This window comes from Oncorhynchus gorbuscha, linkage group LG07 (genome assembly GCF_021184085.1).
Source record: "Oncorhynchus gorbuscha isolate QuinsamMale2020 ecotype Even-year linkage group LG07, OgorEven_v1.0, whole genome shotgun sequence".
Taxonomy (NCBI): Eukaryota; Metazoa; Chordata; class Actinopteri; order Salmoniformes; family Salmonidae; genus Oncorhynchus; species Oncorhynchus gorbuscha.
The window spans coordinates 66588821-66613177 of NC_060179.1; the positions used below are offsets into that span (position 1 = coordinate 66588821).

The 24357-nt window shown below is 41.5% G+C and overlaps 2 protein-coding genes across 2 annotated transcripts in view; both read right to left on the bottom strand.

Moving 5' to 3' along the window:
* wnk4a (WNK lysine deficient protein kinase 4a) overlaps positions 1-16985 on the bottom strand; it is a 67402-nt gene extending 50417 nt beyond the window's left edge. Inside the window, exons 1-2 of the mRNA XM_046354917.1 lie at positions 16940-16985; positions 15927-16600 (exon numbers count right to left, since the gene is read on the bottom strand). Of these exons, the coding sequence (XP_046210873.1) occupies positions 15927-16600; positions 16940-16973 (708 nt within the window). The 5' untranslated portion in view covers positions 16974-16985. The remainder of the gene's footprint in view (positions 1-15926; positions 16601-16939) is intronic.
* Positions 16986-19870: 2885 nt separating this feature from the next.
* Positions 19871-24290, bottom strand: vps25 (vacuolar protein sorting 25 homolog). The gene is made up of 6 exons (XM_046355292.1): positions 24104-24290; positions 23331-23476; positions 22578-22631; positions 22410-22498; positions 21721-21796; positions 19871-21589 (listed from the first exon to the last, which is right to left on the bottom strand). The coding sequence occupies exons 1-6, from the start codon at positions 24148-24150 to the stop codon at positions 21477-21479; spliced, it is 525 nt and encodes a 174-aa protein (XP_046211248.1). The 5' UTR covers positions 24151-24290; the 3' UTR covers positions 19871-21476.
* Between the last annotated feature and the right edge of the window lie 67 nt (positions 24291-24357).

The window sequence follows — 24357 nt, forward strand, 5'->3', positions numbered from 1 at the left end:
TTTTTTAATTTATTTTTATAGCCCTTCGTACATCAGCTGATATCTCAAAGTGCTGTACAGAAATGTCATGTCATATGTCATGTTTCGTATGGTATGTATTCATCCCCCATTTCGTATGGTATGTTATGAATTACAATTCATATTATATGTTACACATTTTCTAAAGGTACAATATCTTATGAATTTGCAAATGTACAATATGTTACGAATATCAAAATGTATGGTACAGTATGTTACGAATTCCAGCTAAAGTTAGCTAGCTGTCTAATATTAGCTAGCTGTCTAACATTACCTAGGCTATGGGTTAAGGTTGGGTGAAGTTTAGGAGTTAGGTTGAAGGATTAAGGTTAGGAGAAGGGTTAGCTAAAATGGATAAGGTTAGGGGAATGGTTATCTAACATACTAAGTAGTTGCAACGGAGCTAAAAAAAAGTAGTAAGTAGGTTACCCTACTTTATTTTTTGCCTTAAGTAACCATCTGTCTTATGTAACCATATCAAACGTAACATATCATTCTAATAGTGTCCCGATTTAGTATTAGTATGTTACGTCTAGTCTATGAGACAAGGCTGGACCACATGTTTACCCCCCAAAACAGCACCTTCTCGCTCCAAAAAAGGCCATGGTACACAGGCGCCCACTGTCAAAACCACGGAGCTGTGGCGTGATGGTTTTTCCTAGAGCCTAAACCAGTTTTACCACTTACGTGGGCCTACAGCACCATGGCAGACGACGGATGGTTTTGATATGGATGGCCAGAAACTGAAGACAGATCAAAATAATGAACATCAGTGACTTAAGTGGTAGGAGGGGGCAGCCAATCAAAAACCAGGATTATGCCTATCTTTCAGAGATCGGGTAATAGGCACGGTAAAAAAACATATTGTACAGCTTAATGTGAAAAAGAGAGCAAAAGCAGAACTAATCATCCATGAATATGTGGGTCACCAAACCATTTTTATTCAAATATTTTTATAGGCTGGAAAAGTTATGATATGGGTTCTGGCTCGTCGATATGAATCCCACTAAGTTCCACTAAGGTATTGATACACAGAGAGGGTTTCTTGTTATGGTGATGACTCAATAGGGATGTACCAATGCCAAGACTACAGTCATGTGCGTAAAAGCAGTAAGAACAATAGCTAAATCATTACTACTGGCAGATTACGATATAGTCTTGGTCTGTTATGTTCCAATGAGTTTTCTATGAGCAGTCTTTCTGGTCTCCTATTGGTCAGAGCCAGGTTCTACCTCCAAATGAGAGGAAAGGCAACAACATGTAGGGCGTTAAACACTTAGCTAACTCAACAAAGTCAAGTTCAAGACTCAAGTTTTAAACTCACGTGCACATGTACAGTGAAATACCTTTCTTGCAAGCTCTAAACCCAACAGTGCAGTGGTCAATATCAATGTAGCACTAAAAAATAACATAAGGTAGAACAAAAACACACTAGAAATAAAAACAAGAAATATGAAGAGCACAAGAAAGTAAGCATCTATATAACAGGGTCAGTTCTAATACCATATTTATAATGTGCAGGGATACTGGAGTGATAGAGGTAGATATATAGATAGTTGACTTGGCATCAGGATGTATGATAAACAGAGTAGCAGCAGCGTAAATTAAGATTTTATGTGAGTGTGTGTGAGTGTGCATAGAGTCAGTATAAGTGTGGATGTTATATGTGTTTTTTCGGTTAGAGTGGCAGAGGTGATGTTCCCTACCCTCACTATCTGGGGTTGGCCCGTCAGGAAGTCCAGGATCCAGTTGCAGAGGGAGGTGTTCAGTCCCAGGGTCCTAAACTTGGTGACGAGCTTGGAGGGGACAACGGTGTTGAGAGTTGAGCTGTAGTCAATGAACAGCGTTCTCACATAGGTATTCCTTGTATCTACGTGGTGAAGGCAGAGTAGAGTGCAGTGCAGTGCGTCGTCTATGGATCTGTTGGGGTGGTATGCAAATTGGAGTGGGTCTAGGGTGTCTGGGATGGTGGAGTTGGTGTGTGCCATAACTAGCCTTTCAAACCACTTCATGATTACATATGTGAATGCTACAGGGCGGTAGCCATTGTGGCATTATTCTACAATGTAGAAAATTGTCAAAATAAAGAAAAAACCTTGAATGAGTAGGTGTGTCCAAACTTTTGACTGGTGCTGTATATATACTGTATATATAGATTGGACCCCCTCTCACAAGTCCACGGGCCTTATGTTTGACACCCCTGGCCTAAAATACCTTTCAAAACAAATTAAGCAGATCTGAATAACCACAAGGTTTTTTTCGCCCACCTGGAAAACATAAATTGATCAGCCCCTCATTTTCTACTAAGTGCACACACACACACGTACACGCATGCACACACGTGTTGTGCACTGTTTTCTCTGAACCATGTAAAGCTAACACAAACAAACAGAGCTCCTGACTCACGTCAACATGACGTGTTGACATCTACACTGCACCATTGTGGGCCCCCTCCACTTTCCCCAGTGAGTCAATGGACCATGAGGTAGGTGCAGATAAGATGGATCCAGTCATATTGTGGGCTCTGAGAGGATAGACAGTGTTGATGTTGTCAGCAGCTAAACTAATAGGAGACACTCCGATACCCTGCCTCTGTTTTGACACTGAACTGAACATTTGACACTGAACATTAACCACTCCGTCAGAGATAATGGACAAACACACGCACATGCGGGTGCATGCACAAACACACACGCACACACACACGCACACACACACACACACAACATGCACACACACTAATGCACACACATAGAACAGTAGTAGAAATATGTAAATATGTTCTTATCATGATTTTTTGAGCATTTCTTATACCAATACACTATTCAAAGAGGGAAGCAAGCTATTTTTACTGAATGTTAAATACAGCAGCCCAATTGATCTCACGGGGTGTCCTGGGATACAAACATGTCCTGGGATACAAACATTGAGTTGTTATTGTACCTGAAATGCACAAGGTCCTCTACTCCGACAATTAATCAACACATAAAACGGCCAACCAAATCGTTTCTAGTCATCTCTCCTCCCAGGATTTTCATCTATTGAACTTATATGGTGATTGGCATCTACACTTTCATATTATTACCACAACAACCTTTCAATCACCCTCGTGGGTATAACCAATGAGGAGATGGCACGTGGGTATCTGCTTCTATAAACCAATGAGGAGATGGGAGAGGCAGGACTTGCATCTTCAGGAAGAGAAGTGAAAGTCTTCTGCATCTAATTCTCATCCTATATTATTCAAGGATGTCATTAGAATGATGAAGATAAGGACAACGAAACGTATTAAATTTAACTGTTGAAAGCGAGGAAGAATTGAAGCAACACTAGAGAGAGAAAGAGGAGGTAGGAAAATAACATTAGGGGAGATATTATGAAAGGTATATATGCATCAGCCTACTAATTATACAAATATGTCCTATTATATTATAAAATTAAAATTACATTCGCTAGCCTATACTTGTAACTTTGTAGGCCGCATGTTCTGCACCAGAATCGCATGCTCTCTTCTGCTTTATCATTGTTTGAACGATGTGCATAATTCCAGTCCATAAAATACAGTATAATACAAGTTTCATGTATTTACGCAAGAGGGCATATAGCTAGCTACATCTATGGACTTTTATGTTTTTCTGTTGTGTGTAATGTGCAGTAGCCTATATCATATAGCCTGTATTGGATAACTGCACAATAATTTGGGCTTTTTTGGGCTTGGGCTCATGAAATGTATTTAATATATATGTATTTAATACATCAGGTTCAGGTAGCATCTGGTTTGAATTTTCATGGTGATCAAAGCTCTAATCAAATCCAGACATATTTATATGCTTTATAATGCTTTTGAATGACATTTCTGCTTTTTGGCGGGAAAAAGTGATTTACTCTCAGGATGGAACATTTGTAAAGTGCCGGGAAGATATTCAAATCTAGCATGCCCCAAAAAGCAGAGCTTAAATATTAACACCAGAGCTTCTAGCTCTTACCCCTTCCAGAGCCCTCTTTCACTGCTCTGTTACTGGTTGCAGTATTGCCTAGGTGATGTGATTCTTCCCTCGCACTCTCCTGCTTTTCTTCTGCTTCACTGTTACAAAAGACACACATGTAGTATGCCTTAGCACATAGGCTACATGACGATAACTCTCTTGCCTCTGATAGGAAATGCTTTCCATATGCTTGGCAATGTTGATTCGATTAGGGGAGGAATAATAAAGATGGATGATTTCACCGTTTCTCTTTCTTCACCATTTTTTGCGTGACACACATGGCTTGCTTATAGGTGCCGAGTACTGCCTCCAGTTCAGCACGTGTCAGTCAGCTCTATACACCCAAGCTATAGGCTTGAAATAGTTTCTATGTATGTTTATTGATTAAGGATCCCCATTAGCTGCTGCCAAGGCACAGTTACTCTATCTACAGTTTAAAATATTACATGGCATTACAGTTCATAACACTTACAATACATTTAGTGTGTTCCCTCTGGCCGCTACTCCACTATCACATATTTACATTACAGTGTATGTAGAGTGCGTATCTTGTCATGTGTATGTGTGTCTGTGCCTGTGTGTCTCTTCACAGTCCCCGCTGTTCCATAAGGTGTATTTTTATCTGTTTTTTCAAATCTGATTTTACTGCTTGAATCAGTTACCTGATGTGGAATAGAGCTCCATGTAGCCATGGCTCTATGTAGTACTGTGCACCTCCAATAGTCTGTTCTGGACTAGATGATTGTGAAGAGACCTTTGGTGGCATGTCTTGTGGTCTATGCATGCGTGTCCAAGCTGTAGAAAGTTAATCAGTAGAAAGATAACAGCATGGTACCACCCCTCTCTGGGGCTGTGTGTGACAAACAGCTGGAAGAGTACAAAACAGAATTCCAAGAAATAGTGCACTATTACCACTGTGTATGAAAGGAAACATGAATTGCAGTCATATACTAACCAATCTACACAGTTGCCTTAAAAGTCGCTAACTACATTTTATGAAGTGGTACTTTTTCAGACAAAGGGCTCTTTATCGGCAACACCTTTAAATGTGCACAATGCCTTATTTCCTTGGTATGTGTTTGTTATTCAACACCGTCCTCCTGCATCGGCATTAATAGGCTCAACGTGAGTCAAGATTTCAAACCTAATTTGTTTTGAGTACTGTGTGCTGTGTTTTGTCGAACACACCCAAGTCAAGCCCTGTATCCTGAACAAGTCTCTCTACACATGGCAAGGGAAGACAAGACAGTTAGATTCAGGCATTTGCTGTTTGTCCCCAAGCATCATTAATGAGTCTGTGATGAAGGATTCCTGAATAAGGTTTTAAAGGTGGAACAGAAGAGTTTCAGTGCTGCCGCTCTTATTAATGTGTTATGAAGGGCAGAGGAACTGGACAGTGGGAGCGTATTTTTAAACAATAGCAGGTCTTACAGTCTGTTGTGCAATCCTTTTACTGGGTCCCTATTAGTGCACCAGACTTGAATGGTTCCGTGATGTTAACTGAGTTTCGTGGATGGAGCTGTAATCTAGACTCATAGCCTCTAAGGCTCCATAATAAACCAAAACCAGAAACATCATAGGCCTACTCATTGTAGGAATAAAGGTGCTCTTTATTGAAATCAAAGGAACTGAAAACACAATTGTATAGCGCTTTGTAGAGTTCAGGACCACATCAACATTAGGAAGCAGCTGGAACCATGGCGACCAACAAAACTATGGAATAGGAGGTGAATGCAATGAGAATATTGTGGTCTGCTTAGTTAACACAGACTCTTTCATCCCATGCAAAATGTGAGCCAACCTCTTCCTCTTTAGCAGTGAAAGGGACCATGTTAGGTGTCATGTCTTTTTCATTGGCCCGGCTGGCTGGCACATGGCTTCTTGAATCCCCGGTTGACACAGTAGTACAGTTTATTCTGGTTTACCTGTGGGTGAGGGTTGCTAGGCGATAGCCCCCATGTGGTGCTTCTCCCCAAAGCCATATTATCCTACAAAGTTCCATGGTATAAAAGAGTTAATACCTACTTTACAGAAATAACACAAACAGGTCATCATAATATCATTCCCACATATCAAATTCACTGTTTATGCTAAAAAACTAATTTGATAGAGGTTTTAGACTGGAGAACTAGTACCATACCGCCTGTATGGTCTAGTAGATCATTCACCTACTTCAGCACTACATAATTATTTATCTCAGTGTAATTTTCACCCTTCATTATAACAACCATTTAATATTATCTTCACATTGTACAATTGGAATGTGTGCTGTAGTCCTAATATTTCTAAATCTTATTGTTGACGTAAGCAAAATATATGAACCAGGACAAGAAACGTATGAAACCATGGCATGGGAGCGGAGGAGGTGTGCATTTAGAACTGTGTTATTAATAAGGTTTTAGACTACTTCAACGGATGGTTTCTTACTTCAATAGAGCTTTCCTGCTTTCTGTCAGCCGTTGCCACTAACTGTCATCTGACTGTTTTTTTAGGTTTGTCAATGACTTGCCCCTGCTGAGTAGCCATTGGAGAAGGAAGATGATGGGAGATACTGAAATAAACTTAAGCAGTAATAAGAAGCGGAGCAATTAAGGTAGCTTCCCCCTGAGGTTAGTCTAACGTAGTGGTAACCACACCAACAACGGCCACCTTTAAAGCCCATTAGAGGTGATTAGAACAGATATAGCCATTGGTTCACTCCAGACCTGACTGCCCTTGACCAGCACAAAAACATCCTGTGGCGGACTGCAATAGCATTGAATAGTCCCCGCGATATGCAACTGTTCAGGGAAGTCAGGAACCAATACACACAGTCAGTCAGGAAAGCAAAGGCTAGCTTTTTCAAACAGAAATGTTTGTCTTGTAGCTCTAACTCCAAAATGTTTTGGGACACTGTAAAGTCCATGGAGAACAAGAGAACCTCCTCTCAGCTGCCCACTGCACTGAGGCTAGGCGACACGGTCACCACCGATAAATCCATGATAATCGAAAATTTCAATAAGCATTTCTCTACGGCTGGCCATGCTTTCCTCCTGGCTACCCCAAACCCAGCCAACAACTCCATACCCCTCGCAGCTACTTGCCCGAGCCTCCCCAGCTTCTCCTTCACCCAAATCCAGATCGCAGATGTTCTGAAAGAGCTGCAAAAACTGGACCTGTACAAATCAGCTGGGCTAGACAATCTGGACCCTCTCTTTCTAAAATTATCTGCTGCCATTGTTGCAACCCCTATTACCAGTCTGTTCAACCTCTCTTTCATTTAGTCCGAGATCCCTAAAGATTGGAAAGCTTCTGTGGTCATCCCCCTTTTCAAAGGGGATGACACTCTAGACCCAAACTGTTACAGACCTATATCTATCCTGCCCTGCCTTTCTAAAGTCTTTGACAGCCAAGTTAATAAACAGATCATTTGACCATTTCGAATCCCGCCGTACCTTCTCCACTGACCAATCCGGTTTCCGAGCTGGTCACGGGTGCACCTCAGCCATGCTCAACGTACTAAATGATTTCATAACCGCCATCGATAAAAAACAGTACTGTGCAGCCGTCTTCATCCACCTGGCCGAGGCTTTCGACACTGTCAATCATCGTATTCTTATTGGCAGACTCAATAGCCATGGTTTCTATAAATGACTGCCTCGCCTGCTTTTCATGCTTTTCAACCGTTCGCTGCCCACACCCACCCGCCCAACTAGCATCACTACTCTGGACAGTTCTGACCTCAAATATGTGGACAACTACAAATACCTAGGTGTCTGGATAGACTGTAAACTCTCCTTCCAGACTCATATCAAACATCTCCAATCCAAAATCAAATCTAGAATCGGCTTTCTATTTCGCAACAAAGCCTCCTTCACTCACGCCGCCAAACTTACCCTAGTATAACTGACTATCCTACCGATCCTCGACTTCGGCGATGTCATCTACAAAATAGCTTCCAATACTCTACTTAGCAAATTGGATGCAGTCTATTACAGTGCCATCCGTTTTGTTACCAAAGCGCCTTATACCACCCACCACTGCGACCTGTATGCTCTAGTCGGCTGGCCCTCGCTACATATTCGTCGCCAGACCCACTGGCTCCAGGTCATCTACAAGTCTATGCTAGGTAAAGCTCCGCCTTATCTCAGCTCACTGGTCATGATAACAACACCCACCCGTAGCATGCGCTCCAGCAGGTATATCTCACTGGTCATCCCCAAAGCAAACATCTCATTTGGCCACCTTTCCTTCCAGTTCTCTGCTGCCAGTGACTGGAACGAATTGCAAAAAGCGCTAAAGCTGGAGACCTACATTTCCCTCACTAACTTTAAACATCAGCTATCTGAGCAGCTTACTGATCGCTGCAGCTGTACATAGGCCATCTGTAAATAGCCCATCCAATCTACCTACCTCATCCCCATATTTTTTTAATTTACTTTGCTGCTCTTTTGCATACCAATATCACTACTTACACACCATCATCTGCTCATCATCATCTGCTCATCTATCACTCCAGTGTTAATCTGCTAAATTGTAATTACTTTGCTACTATGGCCTATTTTATTGCCATACCTTCTCATGCCATTTGCACACATTGTATATAGACTTTCTTTTTTTTCTATTGTGTTATTGACTTGTTTATTCCATGTAACTCTGCTTTGCTTTATCTTGGCCAGGTCGCAGTTGTAAATGAGAACTTGTTCTCAACTAGCTCACCTGGTCAAATAAGGTGATTTTTTAAAAAGGGGCCTTAACCCCTCTAAAGCCTCCCTCCTGTATAAAGAGAGAGAGGAGAAACCAAACCGAACCACTGAACATGGCAGCTAGCCAGAGGAAGGCAGGGAATATACTGGCCTCTAAACAAAAATAAACTAAATTATATTCTGAGTAGGTGAAGAGAGGGGAATAAGAATCAGGTTTTAAAAAACGTGTCTACAGTACATCCAAAACGTCACCCTTATCCCTTTATAGTGCACGACATAGGGAATAGGGTGCCATTTTGGATGCATACCTTGGCTCCTGGACCTTTGCCTCCTCGGGGAGATCAGACTGGCTATTGCTAACTATGCCTGGGGCTCTGTAGCTCTTTAGCCACCACTCTCCTCCTCAGTGGGAGATCTATTTTTATGGGATGTGTTTCAAACATAAACAACACCTGGCCGATCGGCATGCATTTCTATACAAACAAAGTTTTCAAAAACTTGATTTACCACAATACTTGGGAGTGGTAGCAAAATGACTCAGTAGCCCCTCTCTGTCTCTCGATTTAAAACAAAGCAACATTCAGCTGAGGTAAAGGGGGGCCACAACTTTTCCCTATAAGCAGTCTTCCCTGACCCACTTCCACTCAACATAAGGCAGTACGCTAAGAGTTCATAAAGAACTTAAGAATACACCTTTAAATCCTTGACTCATCTTGCCACCACACTGGAAGCTTTAGCAAGCTGCTACCAAAGCAGAGCATATCTCTGTCATTGGCTCTGACTGCTGCTACTTAAGCTGTTGGGAAGCTGCATGCATGTTGTATTAAACTGACAGACAGCCGCTTCTGCAAGTCATCATGATGGGGTTTTAAAACAGACTAAGAGGGAGGGGATTTTTTAAAATATATATATTTTTTTTACCTTCATTTAACCAGGCAAGTCAATTAAGAACACATTCTTATTTTCAATGACGGCCTGGGAACAGTGGGTTAACTGCCTGTTCAGGGGCAGAACGACAGATTTGTACCTTGTCAGCTCGGGGGTTTGAACTCGCAACCTTCCGGTTACTAGTCCAACACTCTAACCATTAGGCTACGCTGCCGCCCCAATGGTGGGGCGGCACCCCAATGGTGACACTAAGAAATGCGGTCATGGGTGGTAACTCTACAATTCACTCAAGTCCGAGGCCTATACGTTCTCTCTTCACTTAATAATAGGTCTAATTCATACTTCATAGGCATACAATCTCAGTACACAATCCCTCAACAACTCATGGATCTCACTGTGATGAAAGCTTCAGTCCAGAGCATTAAAAAAATTGGTTGTAATCCATATTCTCTGTGACTTTGAGCTGGCTCCTGTGGGTCAGGGCCGCTCTTGCATATCAACCTGTCAACGGTCTGCTGCTCCAACTGAGCCAGTCTGCTTGACATGATTGTTGCATATACAGTAGCTGCCATGGCGCCCTAGTAGCAGCCTAAGCATAGAGCGCCAGTAAATCTGTACACATACTGAGTATACAAAGCATTAGGAACAGCTTCCTAATATTGAGATGCACCCCCGTTTGCGTTCCGAACAACGTCAATTCTTTGGGGCATGGACTCTACAAGGTGTCGAAAGCATTCCACAGGGATGTTGACCCATGTTGACTCCAATGCTTCCCACAGTTGTGTCAAGTTGGCTGGATGTCCTTTGGGTGGTGGACCTTTCTTTATACACACAGGAAACTGCTGTGTGTAAAAAAATACAGCAGCGTTGCAGTTCTTGACACACTCAAACAGCACCTGGCACCTACTACCATACCCCGTTCAAAGGCACTTAAATATTTTGTCTTGCCCATTCACCCTCTGAATGGCACACACACAATCCATGTCTAAATTGTCTCAAGGCTTAAAAATAATGATTTAACCTGTCTCTTCCCCTTCATCTACACTGACTGAAGTGGATTTAACAGGTGACCTCAATAAGGGATAATAGCTTTCACCTGGTCAGTCTTTCATGGAAAGAGCAGAATGTTTTTGTCTGAAAAATGCTTTTGGACACATTACCAGCTTTTTGTTTCATCTACCAATTCCTGATCTTTTGAAAACATAATTTGAGGAGTTGATTGAAGCGTGAGAAGAATGGAAAATAAAGGAATACAGCATACAAGGGCTCATAGTGATGACGACTGGCTACTATTCTGAACTTTGTGTGGTGAGCTTTCTGGCGCCCAAACCTGCTGAGGTATCACCCAAGTCGGTGCTACTCAGAGAGGAAGAGGAGAAGTCCAGTGGCTATAAGAATCAGGCTGGTGTCCTGACTTTCCCCCTACAAGATCATCAGCAGACTCCATCACCATCATCTACTATCCTCTGACCAGCTCCCTACACTCAAGCCATAAACGGACCCTCACCATCTTTGGAGAAAGCTGCTTTCATGATATATTGATTTTTTTTAAAGTGCTTGAAGATTCTATGAAAAGTGCTGTAGAAATGTACTAAATTCTTATTATTATTTTCAGTCCTACGGGCTTCACCAAGTGAGATCCTGAGCGAATATGTTATCATTTAAATGTAATTATTTAACCCAATACAATACATATTTCACAAGGCCTTATTTTGAGGGCATACACTCCAAACCGGTGGAGGCTCCTCAGACGAGGAAGGGGAGGACACTCCTCCTCAGTGAATTTCATAAAAATTGTGAAATAATAAAAAGTTATTATTTTAAGATAAAACTATACTAAATATGGGTTTGATGCCAGGCTATGTCACAGCCGGCCGTGAACGGGACACCCATGAGGCAGCGCATAATTGGCCCAGCGTTGTTAGAGGAGGGTTTGGCCGACCGGGATTTCCTTGTACCCTCGTGCTCTAGCGACTCCTTGTGGCGGGCTGGGCGCCTGCAAGCTGACCTCAGTCGCCAGCTGGATGGTGTTTCCTCCAACACATTGGTGCGGCTGGCTTCCGGGTTAAGTGAGCAGTGTGTCAAGAAGCAGTGCGTGTTTCAAAGGACGCATGGCTCTCGACCTTTGCTTTACCAGAATCAGTAAGCCGCCATGGGACAAGACAAAACTACCAATTGGATATCACGAAATTGGGGAGAAAAAGGGGTAAAAGTAAAAAATATGTATATAGACTATACTAAATATATTCACTTTCCCGAAATAATTTATTAAAACCCACTGTTTTGCAATGAAGGTCTACAGTAGCCTCAACAGCACTCTATAGGGTAGCATCATGGAGGACAACTAGTTTCCATCCTCTGGGGTACATTGATTTCAACACAAAACCTAGGAGGATTATGGTTCTCACACCCTTTCCAAAGACTTACACAGTAATTATGATTACTTCCAGAGAAGTCCTCCAACCTATCAGAGCTCTTGCAGCATGAACTGACATGTTATCCACCCAATCAAAGGATCAGAGAATGAATCTATACTCAAAGCACAAGCTACAGCTAATTAGCAATGCAGTGCAAAAAATGTGGTGAGTAGTTGACTTAAAGGGAGATAAAAACAACAGTCGAACCATTTTGAACAAATCACAATTGGCCTAGCGTCGTCTGGGTTAGGGAGGCCGGTAGGGATATCATTGTCTCATCGCGCACTAGCGACTCCTGTGGTGGGCCGGGCACAGTGTGCGATAACCAGGTCTCCAGGTGCACTGTGTTTCCTCCGACACATTGGTGTGGCTGGCTTCCGGGTTGGATGCGCGCTGTGTTAAGAAACAGTGCAGCTTGGTTGGGTTGTGTTTCGGAGGATGCATGGCTTTCGAACTTCGTCTCTCCCGAGCCCGTACCGGAGTTGTAGCGATGAGACAAGATAGTAACTACTAACAATTGGATACCACGAAAAGGGGGTAAAATTCACATGCACAAAAATAAATGAAGGAGAAGTGAGAGAAGGAGAGAGAGCAAGAGAGAGAGATAGTTTAGCCTAGTCAAATATCCGGTTTAAACAGAGAGCTATAAAGCTAGCTGGCTATGGCTATCAAACACTGGAACTCTTCCATGTCAAGGTAAGCTTTTGGTTTTATTAATTTATTGCCACCGGGACCCGATGGTGTAACTGCTAAACTGCTTGCTGACTGTGTACTGCATGATTGTAACGGGTTTACTAATGCGTTAGTTATAGTAGCTATGTTGACTATAACGTTAGCTATTATGGTAACAACAATGTAGGCTGTGTGTAGCGGTTAGTGGTTATGATACGAAAGTTTGACTTGGAAACGTTTTTTCCCCCTGGTCACAGACAGTCATGTCTGTGTTGTGCACTGAAGTCCACAAGCAAAGGTGAGAGCGCGTAGATCTGCAAAGGAATTATATATATAAAACGAGGAAAATGTTCATGCTGTTTGTATGTGGCTGCTATGAAAGTGAACTGTGTTAGTATGTGATCACAGGTGTATTCATTCCGCCTAAATAAATGGAAGCAAACAGAATGAAACAGGGATAAACATACCTGAATTTGTCCAATAGAAACTCGATGCAGGCAAGAGTGTGCAAGGGGGTATTTAATGTGTCACTGTCTGTCACCTTGATTACTCCAATTTTTCTCTCGACCTGTGCACCTGCGTTGTAGACTTTCATTCATAGGCTAGGATGTAGCAAACTCATGATGGGTATAGGGAAAATTTTAGTACGATGTAATAGCCTTAACTTATCGATGTTGCATTGACCTGGGTGAATTAAATAAGAATGACAGTCATCCAATATGCTGTAATAGAAATAAGGCCAAACTCATCTTAAATGTCACTGACCACCACTGCTCTAAACAATTAACTCTGAAAGTTAAACCAAAACAACGGCCATCATTATCATATTTCCCAGCATGCTCTATTGCAGATTGATTTTAAGAATAGTTTGTTTCAATATCTATCACAGGGGGCTGCTGAGGGGAGGATGGCTCATAATAATGTCGGCGCAAATGGAATGGCATCATGTATTTGATACCATTCACCTTATTAACACAATTACCTCCCCAATTAAGGTGCAACCAACCTCCTGTGATATCTATGTACATTGATTGATTAATGAATGTTTCTTAAATATAAATGACATACATTTTCAAAACAAACCCAATGTTACTTGCATTTATTGTACCCATACTGAAATGGTTGTTCCAGTTTAGATGCTTTAGGTCGTCTCATATTTCAATCTTCCCAACCCTGGTAGTCATTCTGAATGAGGGTCACAGGTGAAAAAAAAAAATCTGAAGGTTGGATATCCCCACTCAGGCTGGATTTCAATAGGAATTAAATCGTCACTTTGCAAGCCAGCATAATGTGACAGGTTGCGTGAATAACCCAACATGTTGGGTTGTTCGGATTACTCAAGCATGGGTTAATTTAACCATCAATTGTTTTTTTATTCACTTTCATTCTGGGTTGACCAAGCAGCTGGTTCTTTTTTTAAAGTAATCCATAGGTTATTTTCAGGAGGTGTGGCTTATAAGAGGTGTGGATAGTTATTTTTCGACACCCGTGAGAGTAAATGTCATTCCAGTTGATCATGTTAACTTTGTACACGCAATGTTACATCTTCCTTGAACATTATTGCACATTATATAGTCTCATACAAAATATATTTAAAAAAAATGTACATACTGAAACAAAGTGGTTACTATTCCATTGGGGATAACACATTGGGATTTGTATAGGCTTTTAAGGAACTCGTACACTTCTGAAAGCTCCATTAAAGCTACAAAAGAGTCAGCGTTCAACCGTAACATGTGATAACATTTCAACAGAACAGGTGCACCGTAATGACATTTACTCTCATGTGTGGCCAAACATTACTTAATGAAAGCCACGCCCCTACTAAGCCAAGCTTCCATTCTTCCTTGTTCTCCCCAATTTCGTGATACTACGATCTCGTCTTGTCGCTGCAACTCCCCAACGGGCTCGGGAGAGGCGAAGGTTGAGTCATGCGTCCTCCAAAACATGACCCACCAAACCACACTTCTTAACACCCGCTCGCTTAACCAATGTCTCAGAGGAAACACTGTTCAACTGATGACCGAAGTCAACCTGCAGGTGCCCGGCCCACCACAAGGAGTCACTAGAGCACAATGAGCCAAGTAAAACCCCTCTAGTCAAACCCTCCACTAACGACGCTGGGCCAATTGTGCGCCGCCCTATGGGAATCCCGGTCACAGGCGGTTGTGACACAGCCGGAGATCGAACCCTTATGATATGCATATTATATTTTGTTCAATTTGAATGATAACATATTCACTTAGCATCTCACTTGGTGAAGTCCATAGGACTGAAAATGAATGCATTCAACCATAGCCGCGAGAAGGCCCAGTGCACTACTTTTGTGAAAAAGTAGTGCACTGGCTACGTATGTATGCAACAAGCATGTCTCTGTCACTAACAAATGAATGAATGAAAGGCAAGGCATTCTGGGAAATATGCAAATAAATCTTTACACTAAGCAATGTGTTAATTCAATACTGTTCAGTGCCTAAGTACATTTCCTGCAATTGTACACATGTTGCCATGGGGCTTAGTGAATCTTTTCCAATTTTATATCAAATTTCCTGCAAATCTACTCATTTTGCGATGGGGCACAGAAAAAATGTTTACAGCTAATTTCCTCTACACATATTGCCATAACTTATGCCATGTTAATGATATCTGAGTGAGAGTGACTAACAAAATCAATGGGGACTCCATGGAGGTCAGGGCACCTGGGCATTAAGCCCTGCGTTACCAGTCGGTAATCGGCCATGTTTACTTCAAGTTTAGATAGCTGGCTAAACTAATTTATCAAACTAAAAATTGTTAACTGACATGGCCATTTGAGTGACTGTCAGTGACTAACATAACAAGATAAACATTGCTGAGGAAAACCAGATTTCAAACTTGCACCTTGTGTATTCTACTTTTCTAATTCTCAACAGTAAGTTTTTTTTTTTAAATGGGGGGGGGCTCCCTTGCTGCCTGGGGCCCTAAGTGACTGTTTATGTCCTCCTGAGTGGCGCAGGGATCTAAGGCACTGCTTCTCAGTGCAAGAGGTGTCACTACAGACCTACAGAACCAGCTGTGATTGGGAGTCCCATAGGGCAGTGCACAATTGGCCAAGGGTTGTTCTAGTTTGTCTGGGGTAGGCCATCATTGTAAATAAGAATTTGTTCTTAACTGACTTGCCCAGTAAAATGAAAAAATATGCATGGAGCTTGCACATGCTTTCAGTGTTGATTTAACACTGGGGAATTTGCTGTGTGACAAAAAAAATGCCTGTCACTCACCTGCAGCTCGCACCATGCCACTTCCACAGTAGTCTCTGTGTCCAGTCCTTTATAGACGGTCTTGAACGATCCCCTCCCAATCTCAATGTTGAATTTCAGGTATCTTCCATCAGGTGAGGTGGCCACAGCTTTGGTCTCAATGTCCTCCCTCTCCTCCTGTTCACATTTGCTTTCATACGGACTGCGTGACAACACTTTGTGTGCTTTATTTTGAACAAGCTCATTGTCTGAGTCCGAGCTGGCATCTTGTGTGTTGGGGCTCGGGAGAGAGCTCCAGTTGTTGTCCAGCGGGGTGACGGGGTCCGAGACTTGGGTACAGGGGGGCGTGCTGCCGGTGATGCTCGCGCCCGGGCTGGAGACTGGAGATGGAGACGCCGGTGGAGTATCCGTTTTGTCGTCTTCTTCTACTCTGGCCTCGTTTAACGTTAAAATATTCTCCGCTGACCAGGACAGAGCCTTTGAAAGCGCCCCGCCATATAGTTGTGGGTCAATGTCCATGTTAATTTTGTGAAGCCCATAAGAGTTTCTCCTGGTCCCCAAATTGTAGGTCAGTGGCATCGAAGGGACTCGACCAGATAAGCAGTCATCGTTTAGGTCGACCGAGAGGCTTGGGAAGCCGCGTCCAGCTATTTCAACCTCCACTTGTGACATTGTAGCGGTTCTTATTCCAATTTCTAAGGATATACAATATATATTTTTAAACCCGAAATAAGAAAATCGAACCGGGCCGCTACTTTACTAAGACAGCATGCTATTTGACACGTCTTTCAGCAATTTATGCTATTTTACTATGTAGCCTAGTTTAAACGTTCGAGACATTAGCCTACTTGTGGAAAATAATGTTAAAATTAACTTGTGGCACGTAGCCTATTAGAGTACACGAGCTGTAAAAAAATACTTGTGGCACATAGTTTACAAGACCATTTTAAATATTTAGGTTACTGTCAAAAAAAACTATTCTCAATTGAAATAGCCTACCTCCAAATGTGTTCAAATTCGAAAAATACACATACTTCTCAGATAACCCGGGAAAACCGGACCGTCCATCGCCCTTGTACGTGTAAGTTGTCAACCGTATCTCTAGTAAAGAAGGCAAAACCGCTGTCTGTATCAAGAGGGTTGTTCGGATCGTGCGCACACAGACCCATGTGCGCTTTCAACGACGCCCCCATAGACAGTCTTCTGTAGCATACCTGGACAAGATCCTCTTCTTAAATAACTGACTTCATGAGATATAAATCCATTCGTGTGTATATAGCTTCTTTTCTTTGGAATAGTTGGTAACACTATTTTCTTGTTCTGAATTAAGAGAAGCGGACAATAAATAAGCACGTCAATTACAAGACTGGTATCAATTCAATTTCAATTCAATTTAAGGGCTCTCTCTTTCTATGTACATTTAAGAGGTTAGGCTAAACAAGCCATTTGACAAGAAAACACAGTTTGAATTGAATTCCTAACAGAGCCCAAACCTTAGCTCTGCTACTTTTAATTAGCTCCCTACAGGAAACATGACTTGGATTATCTGGATTCGTGCCATGCCCTCACAGGCTCCCACAGTCCACCACATAGGCACAGACAGTGTGTTCTGGGCAAATTACAAGATGTGCTATTCTATTAAGGTTGTTGTTGTTTTTGTTACAAACTGGATCAAACTGATAGCTCATATGACCTATTATGTATTCATAAACTTTGTTTGAACTCTATTTTCAATAAGGAATGCATGAATGTGAGAGGGCACAACATGCTTCTGGCAACTCATTCTTCCCTCGTGGAGTTGTCCTTATTCAGTGAAAGAAAGTCAGAGTTATGGGATGTCCCAAACAGCAGTCTATTCCCTATAGTGCACTAATTTTGATCAGAGCACCACTATATAGAGAATACAGGGCCATTATGGATGCAGACAAAACAATGTGTGCCTTGATGAGAGTGGGAGAGAGAGACAGAAAAGGGGGAAAGAGAATAAGTGAGAGCCTGTAGAGGGAGCTTGACTCTAGTCGGCTGAAACAAGACACTTGTTATCAGTACGGCCACAGTTAGCCACACCTGTCACAGACATGCACTACAGGGAGTTATCAGCAAACACACACAAGACTCCCTCAGCTCAGCTGAACCAAGGACCAAGCCTATGGAGACATACCACATTTTTATTTTATTTAACCTTTATTTAACTAGGCAAGTCCATTAAGAACAAATTCTTATTTACAATGACGGCCTACCCTGGCCAAACCCTAACCCGGACGACGCTGGGCAATTGTGTGCCACCCTAAAAATGGTTAAGTGTGTGTGTGAACTGTCAGCTAAGCTTCCTGCCATCCAGGACCTCTATACAAGGCGGTGTCAAAGGAAGGCCCTAAAAATTGTCAAAGACTCCAACCAACCAAGTCATAGACTGTTCTCTCTGCTACCGCACGTCAAGCGGTACCGAAGCGCCATGTCTAGGTCCCAGAGGCTTTTAAATAGCTTCTAACCCCAAAACATGAGACTCCTGAACATCTAAATGGTCCTTCTGTAGCTCAGTTGGTAGAGCATGGCACTTGCAACGCCAGGGTAGTGGGTTCGATTCCCGGGATACGTAGAATGTATGCACACATGACTGTAAGTCGCTTTGGATAAAAGCGTCTGCTAAATGGCATATTATTTATTATTATTTATAAACAAATGGCTACCCAGACTATTTGCATCCCCCCCTTTTTATGCTGCTGCTACTCTGTTATTATCTATGCACAGTCACTTCAATAACTCTACCTACATGTACATATTACCTCGACTAACCGGTGTCCCTCCACACTGACTTTGTACCGGTATTTTTTGTATATAGCCTCGCTATTGTTATTTTACTGATGCGCTTTCATTTTTTGGTACATTAATTAATTATTTTTTCTTAAAACTGCATTGTTGGTTAAGGGCTTGTAAGTAAGCATTTCACTACAACTATTGTATTCGGCACATGTGATAAATAACATTTGATTTGAATTTGTGAGGTTCTCCAACCCAGCTGGTGACTGCAATAAGTAGCTCACCAGAGTAACAGCCCAGTCAGCTGTCTGTCTAGTGATTTCTGGGAAATTAGTAGCAATATGTTTGTGTAAGCTATATCTTACTTGCAATAGCTTGGTTACCTAGAGTCTATGGGCTTGTTTTGATCTACAAATCCCTGAGCATTATAAATAACCACTCATTATTATTTGTAGATCAGTCAGTCAGTCTCAAACACAACCTTTAGTATTGTTTTAACAAAATATTAGAAGTTGCAATGTTCTTTCCTATATAAGACTGGTGCACGGCAAGCGTACCGGTGCGCCAAGTCTAGGACCAAAAGGCTCCTCAACAGCTTCTACCCCCAAGCCACAAGACTGCTGAACAATTAATAAATTCCCCACCGGACAATCCCCCCCCCCCCCCCTTTTGTGCACTGCGGCTACTCGCCGTCTATTGTCTATGCAAGGTCACTTCACCGCCACCTACATGTACAAATTACCTGTACCCCCACACACTGGCTCAGTACCGGTGCCCCCCTGTATGTAGCCTCATTATTGTTATTCTTATTGTGCTGTTTTTTATTATTACTTTTTATTTTAGTCTACTTTTTATTATAGTCTATTTTGAAAATATTTTCTTAACTCTTCTTGAACTGCACTGTTGGCTAAGGGCTTGTAAGTATGCATTTCATGGTAAAGTCTACACTTGTTGTATTTGGCGCATGTGACAAATAAAGTTGATTTGATCATTCATAAAGGTGTAGTAAACGTGTAACTGTATTCATCTTTGACACTAGGGGGCACTATAATGCACTTAATTAATCCAAGATCCCCAGAGCTTTACATTTACATTTACATACATGTTACCACTATTGAACTATTAATTTAATATACAAAATTGATTGCCACTTGTAATAACTCAAATTAGACCTTGACATGTACAGAATTGTCCTCATTCATAACTGTAGGACAACATTTCTCTCCTATTTATTTTCTTACAGGATTCCATTGGTTAAAAAAAAGGATGAATACAGAGACAGTGTACAGGAGTGTCATAGGTTATGTACTAAGGGTTTACAGCAGTCAGTCTGTACATGAGACATCCAGCACCATTATTACAGCTGAACTAAATCAGGATTCTAATACTCCTATGTGTGTCCTCTTCCTGGAAGGCTTTAAAACTCCCCAAATGTCTCCAGGGTGTCTTGACTGGGATTTCTTGAGGATTTTTGGAGGTAAAGAAGTACAGCAATACGGCAGAAGTCCATACCACAACCACACCTAATCACTGCAAGTAGATTTGTTAATAATCAGGAGGTTAAGAATAAAAACAAGTTATAAATACAAAACAGAAGAAAATAGTAAGGGAAAGACACAGATTGTGGGGAAAGTCCCACATTAAACATCCCAGGTGACTACCACTGTTGGCTAAGGGCTTGTAAGTATGCATTTCATGGTAAAGTCTACACTTGTTGTATTTGGCGCATGTGACAAATAAAGTTGATTTGATCATTCATAAAGTTGTAGTAAACGTGTAACTGTATTCATATTTGACACTAGGGGGCACTATAATGCACTTAATTAATCCAAGATCCCCAGAGCTGACATACTGTAATACATGTTACCACTATTGAACTATTAATTTAATATACAAAATTGATTGCCACTTGTAATAACTAAAATTAGACCTTGACATGTACAGAATTGTCCTCATTCACAACTGTAGGACAACATTTATCTCCTATTTATTTTCTTACAGGATTCCATTGGTTAAAAAAAAGGATGAATAGAGACAGTGTACAGGAGTGTCATAGGTTATGTACTAAGGGTTTACAGCAGTCAGTCTGTACATTAGACATCCAGCACCATTATTACAGCTGAACTAAATCAGGATTCTAATACTCCCATGTGTGTCCTCTTCCTGGGAGGTTTTAAAACTCCCCAAATGTCTCCAGGGTGTCTTGACTGGGATTTCTTGAGGATTTTTGGAGGTAAAGAAGAACAGCAATACAGCAGAAGTCCATACCACAACCACACCTAATCGCTGCAAGTAGATTTGTTAATAATCAGGAGGTTAAGAATAAAAACAAGTTATAAATATAAAACAGAAGAAAATAGTAAGGGAAAGACACCGATTGTGGGGAAAGTCCCACATTAAACATCCCAGGTGACTACCACAGAAGTCTAAATAAAGTCACCTCCTAAATTGCTCCTGCAGATGGAATTTACTAGCGAGATTAGTTCCCTTCCAGTAAGAAAATGCTTTAAACTTAGGTGAACCAAATAAGGCAACTACCTAAATCAAATAATGACTATTATTATCATCAACCACGTAGCTTGGGTGCTGAGGTGCAAATAATAGCCTTTTAAACAGCGCAACCCTCATTAACCTGGTCCCAGATCTGTTTGCACTGTCTTGCACCTCCTTTGTCATGCCAATGACCACAGGGAGTTGGCAGGACAGCACAAACCGATCTGGGTCCAGGCAAGCAGTACTCTCACAGCCAATAAGGATGAAGGTTCCCAGTCTGAGTTGAGCACTTGTTCAATCCCACAATGCAATGTCTCTTCAGAAGAACTTGACCCCCTTCCCGTCGTCCATGGAGATGACCTCGGCCTTGCCGTCCATTTGCAGGGCCTGCAGCGAACGAATCAGCATCCAGTCTTCCAGCCCATGGAATTCTGGGGAAAATGGGTTACATCTAATTACATTTGCTGTACAGCTCAACAGAAGGCAGAAAATAGTGCAGATGTCTTTAGGTACTGATGAATAGAAGGAAATATGTCAGAAATGCACATATCTGTTGCTGTACCTTCGCTTTCTGTGTCGTCACCGTTGGCGAGCTCGTAGAGTGTAAACACTGTATTGACCATACCGTTTTTAGAGACCTGAAATGATATGAGCTCCTTTCATCAAGAAGTATCAACAGAGTACGGATGACACAAGGATTTAGACTATTACTTGCTGGAAAACTACATCATATCTTCTATAATGATGCTACATTGCATGATTCTTCGAACAATGTAAAATGAGCTATAGGCTACACCCCAGTGGTGTAAAGTACTTAGGTAAAAAATACTTTAAAGTACTACTTTAGTCATTTTTTGGTGTGTCTGTACTTAACTTGACTATTTATATTTTTGACTCACTGAACACAAATGCTTTGTTTGTAAATTATGCCTGTGTGTTGGTGTGCCCCTGACTATCTGTAATATATATATATTTAAAAATATATATTTGTGCCATCTGTTTTGCTTACTATAAGGAATTTGAAATGTTTTACTTTTGATACTTAAGTATATTTTAACAATTCCATCTACTTTTGATACTTAAGTATATTTAAAACCAGATACTTTTAATCAAGTAGTATTTTACTGGGTGACTTTCACTTTTTCTATTAAGGTATCTTTACTTTTACTCAAGAATGACAATTGAGTACTTTTTCACCACTGCCTATATAGTGCATTACTTTAGACCAGGGCCCATAGAAGACCTACTCACCCACTGGTAAATCAGTTTCCCCCATTCTTCTGGCCTCCTCCACATGACTAGACACCGCGTCTTGTTCTTGTCTAACCATTCCAGGTTCCCTGCAAACAATATCCAGTTCAATTAATTTTGTCAGAATAATTATCAATATCCTTCCTTCAATTAAAGCTGCCCTGTTACCTTTTTTCCTCAATTCCTCAAAAACAATTAGTATGGCCTCCATTGATAGTTTTCCTGAAAGATCAGTTAAGGTTTCTGAGGAGAAACATTCAGTGGGTATAATTTCAGATAACATCCTTATTATATTTCACTAGCCTCAAAGTCTTATTTATCCCTTATTTTACCAGGTAAGTTGACTGAGAACACATTTTCATTTACAGCAATGACCTGGGGAATAGTTTGAGGGGAGAGAGATGAATGTGCCAATTGGAAGCTGGAGTTTGATTAGGTGGCCACGAGGGCCAGATTGAGAATTTAGCCAGGACACCAGGGTTAACTGCCCTACTCTTACGATAAGTGCCACGGGATCTTTAGTAACCACAAAGAGTCAGGACAACCGTTTAACATCCCATCCGAAAGACGGAACCTTACACAGTGCAATGTCCCCAATCACTGACCTGGGATATTTTATTAAGGGCAATGTCCCCAATCACTCCATTGGGATATTTTGTTTAGACCAGAGGAAAGAGTGCCTCCTACTAGCCCTCCAACACCACATCCAGCAGCATCTGGTCTCTCATCCTGGGACCAACCAGGACCAACTCTGCTTAGCTTCAGAGGCAAGCCAGCAGTGTGATGCAGGGTGGTGTGCAGCTGTCCAACAACAAACAACAGGACAGTAGAGCAAGAAATGGCCTCCTGTGATTTATTTGGTTTGATCTATGAAATACGTGTCAGTAAGTGAAACTCAGAACATGGTAGATAAAAGGATACTATCAATATTCTTGTGATTGAACACAGGGCTCTCTTGGGCTTCCATGATGTCCAGAGTGTAGAGCTTGTGATGGCGGCAGTAGGACAGTGCGAGGGAGCACCAAGCTGCTAACTGTTTCTGTCTGGTGTCAACATTGGGCTGTAACCTGTCAAACACCAAAAGCAACCATTACTGACATCGCACCAACTTATATTGATTGACATGTACACCTACCTGTAAGTCAAGCGCTAGAAGTAGCTAGCTAACTAATCACTCACTAACGGTTGTCCAAGTTTCATTTTGTTTGAAAGATATGTGAATAATAATCATAAACACTAGCTGCGAACACAACCACATCCTACAGTATTTGTGCAAGTTAGCAAATTGAATGTACATTCAAGATAATTTACAGTAGCTAGGCATGGATTGCAATACATATGACTGTAAGTCGCTTTGGATAAAAGCGTCTGCTAAATGGCATATATTATTATTATTTATATATTATCATAACGTTCGCTAACTAGATTTAATGATAAACTAAGTAGCTACAACGTCAATACGAATGACTATCTATCTAGCTAGCTACATGTTGAGAAAATCATTGCCATTGCTATCATTCATATGTTCGCCGTGTGGCTAACGTTAGCTGATCCACATCACTAGCCAGCTAGCATTATTATTATTTTTTTTTAAATAGGTCAACAAGTAACTAACGTAATGCAATGGAATCCACACAACACAATATTTGTTATACGTGGGTATCACCATTTAGTTGTGAAAATGGTTAACTTACGTAAAAAACGGAGGAAAATTATATTGCCAGGGCCACTCAAAACTCATTGCAAAATGATGTAAACACAAGCTGACACCTGGAAGTGCAAACTCTAAATCGTTCCCTACTAGAAAATCATATCACACCATAGAGATAGATATATGACTCATCATTGTATCTGTGCCACTACAGTTTCTAACCGAAGAGGCACAACATCGCGAGACTTCCGGGAACGCTTGCAAAGCAGACCAAGGTGGGGTTTGGGGATAGAGAAG

Coding starts and splice junctions, on each gene's coding strand:
- vps25 (XM_046355292.1), bottom strand. CDS start 24,150: ATGAGTTTTGAGTGGCCCTGGCAATATAATTTTCCTCCGTTTTTTAC. Junction 23,477..24,103: donor AATTTTCCTCCGTTTTTTAC/GTAAGTTAACCA, acceptor GGTGTTTGACAG/GTTACAGCCCAATGTTGACA. Junction 21,797..22,409: donor GGAAACTGATTTACCAGTGG/GTGAGTAGGTCT, acceptor ATATCATTTCAG/GTCTCTAAAAACGGTATGGT.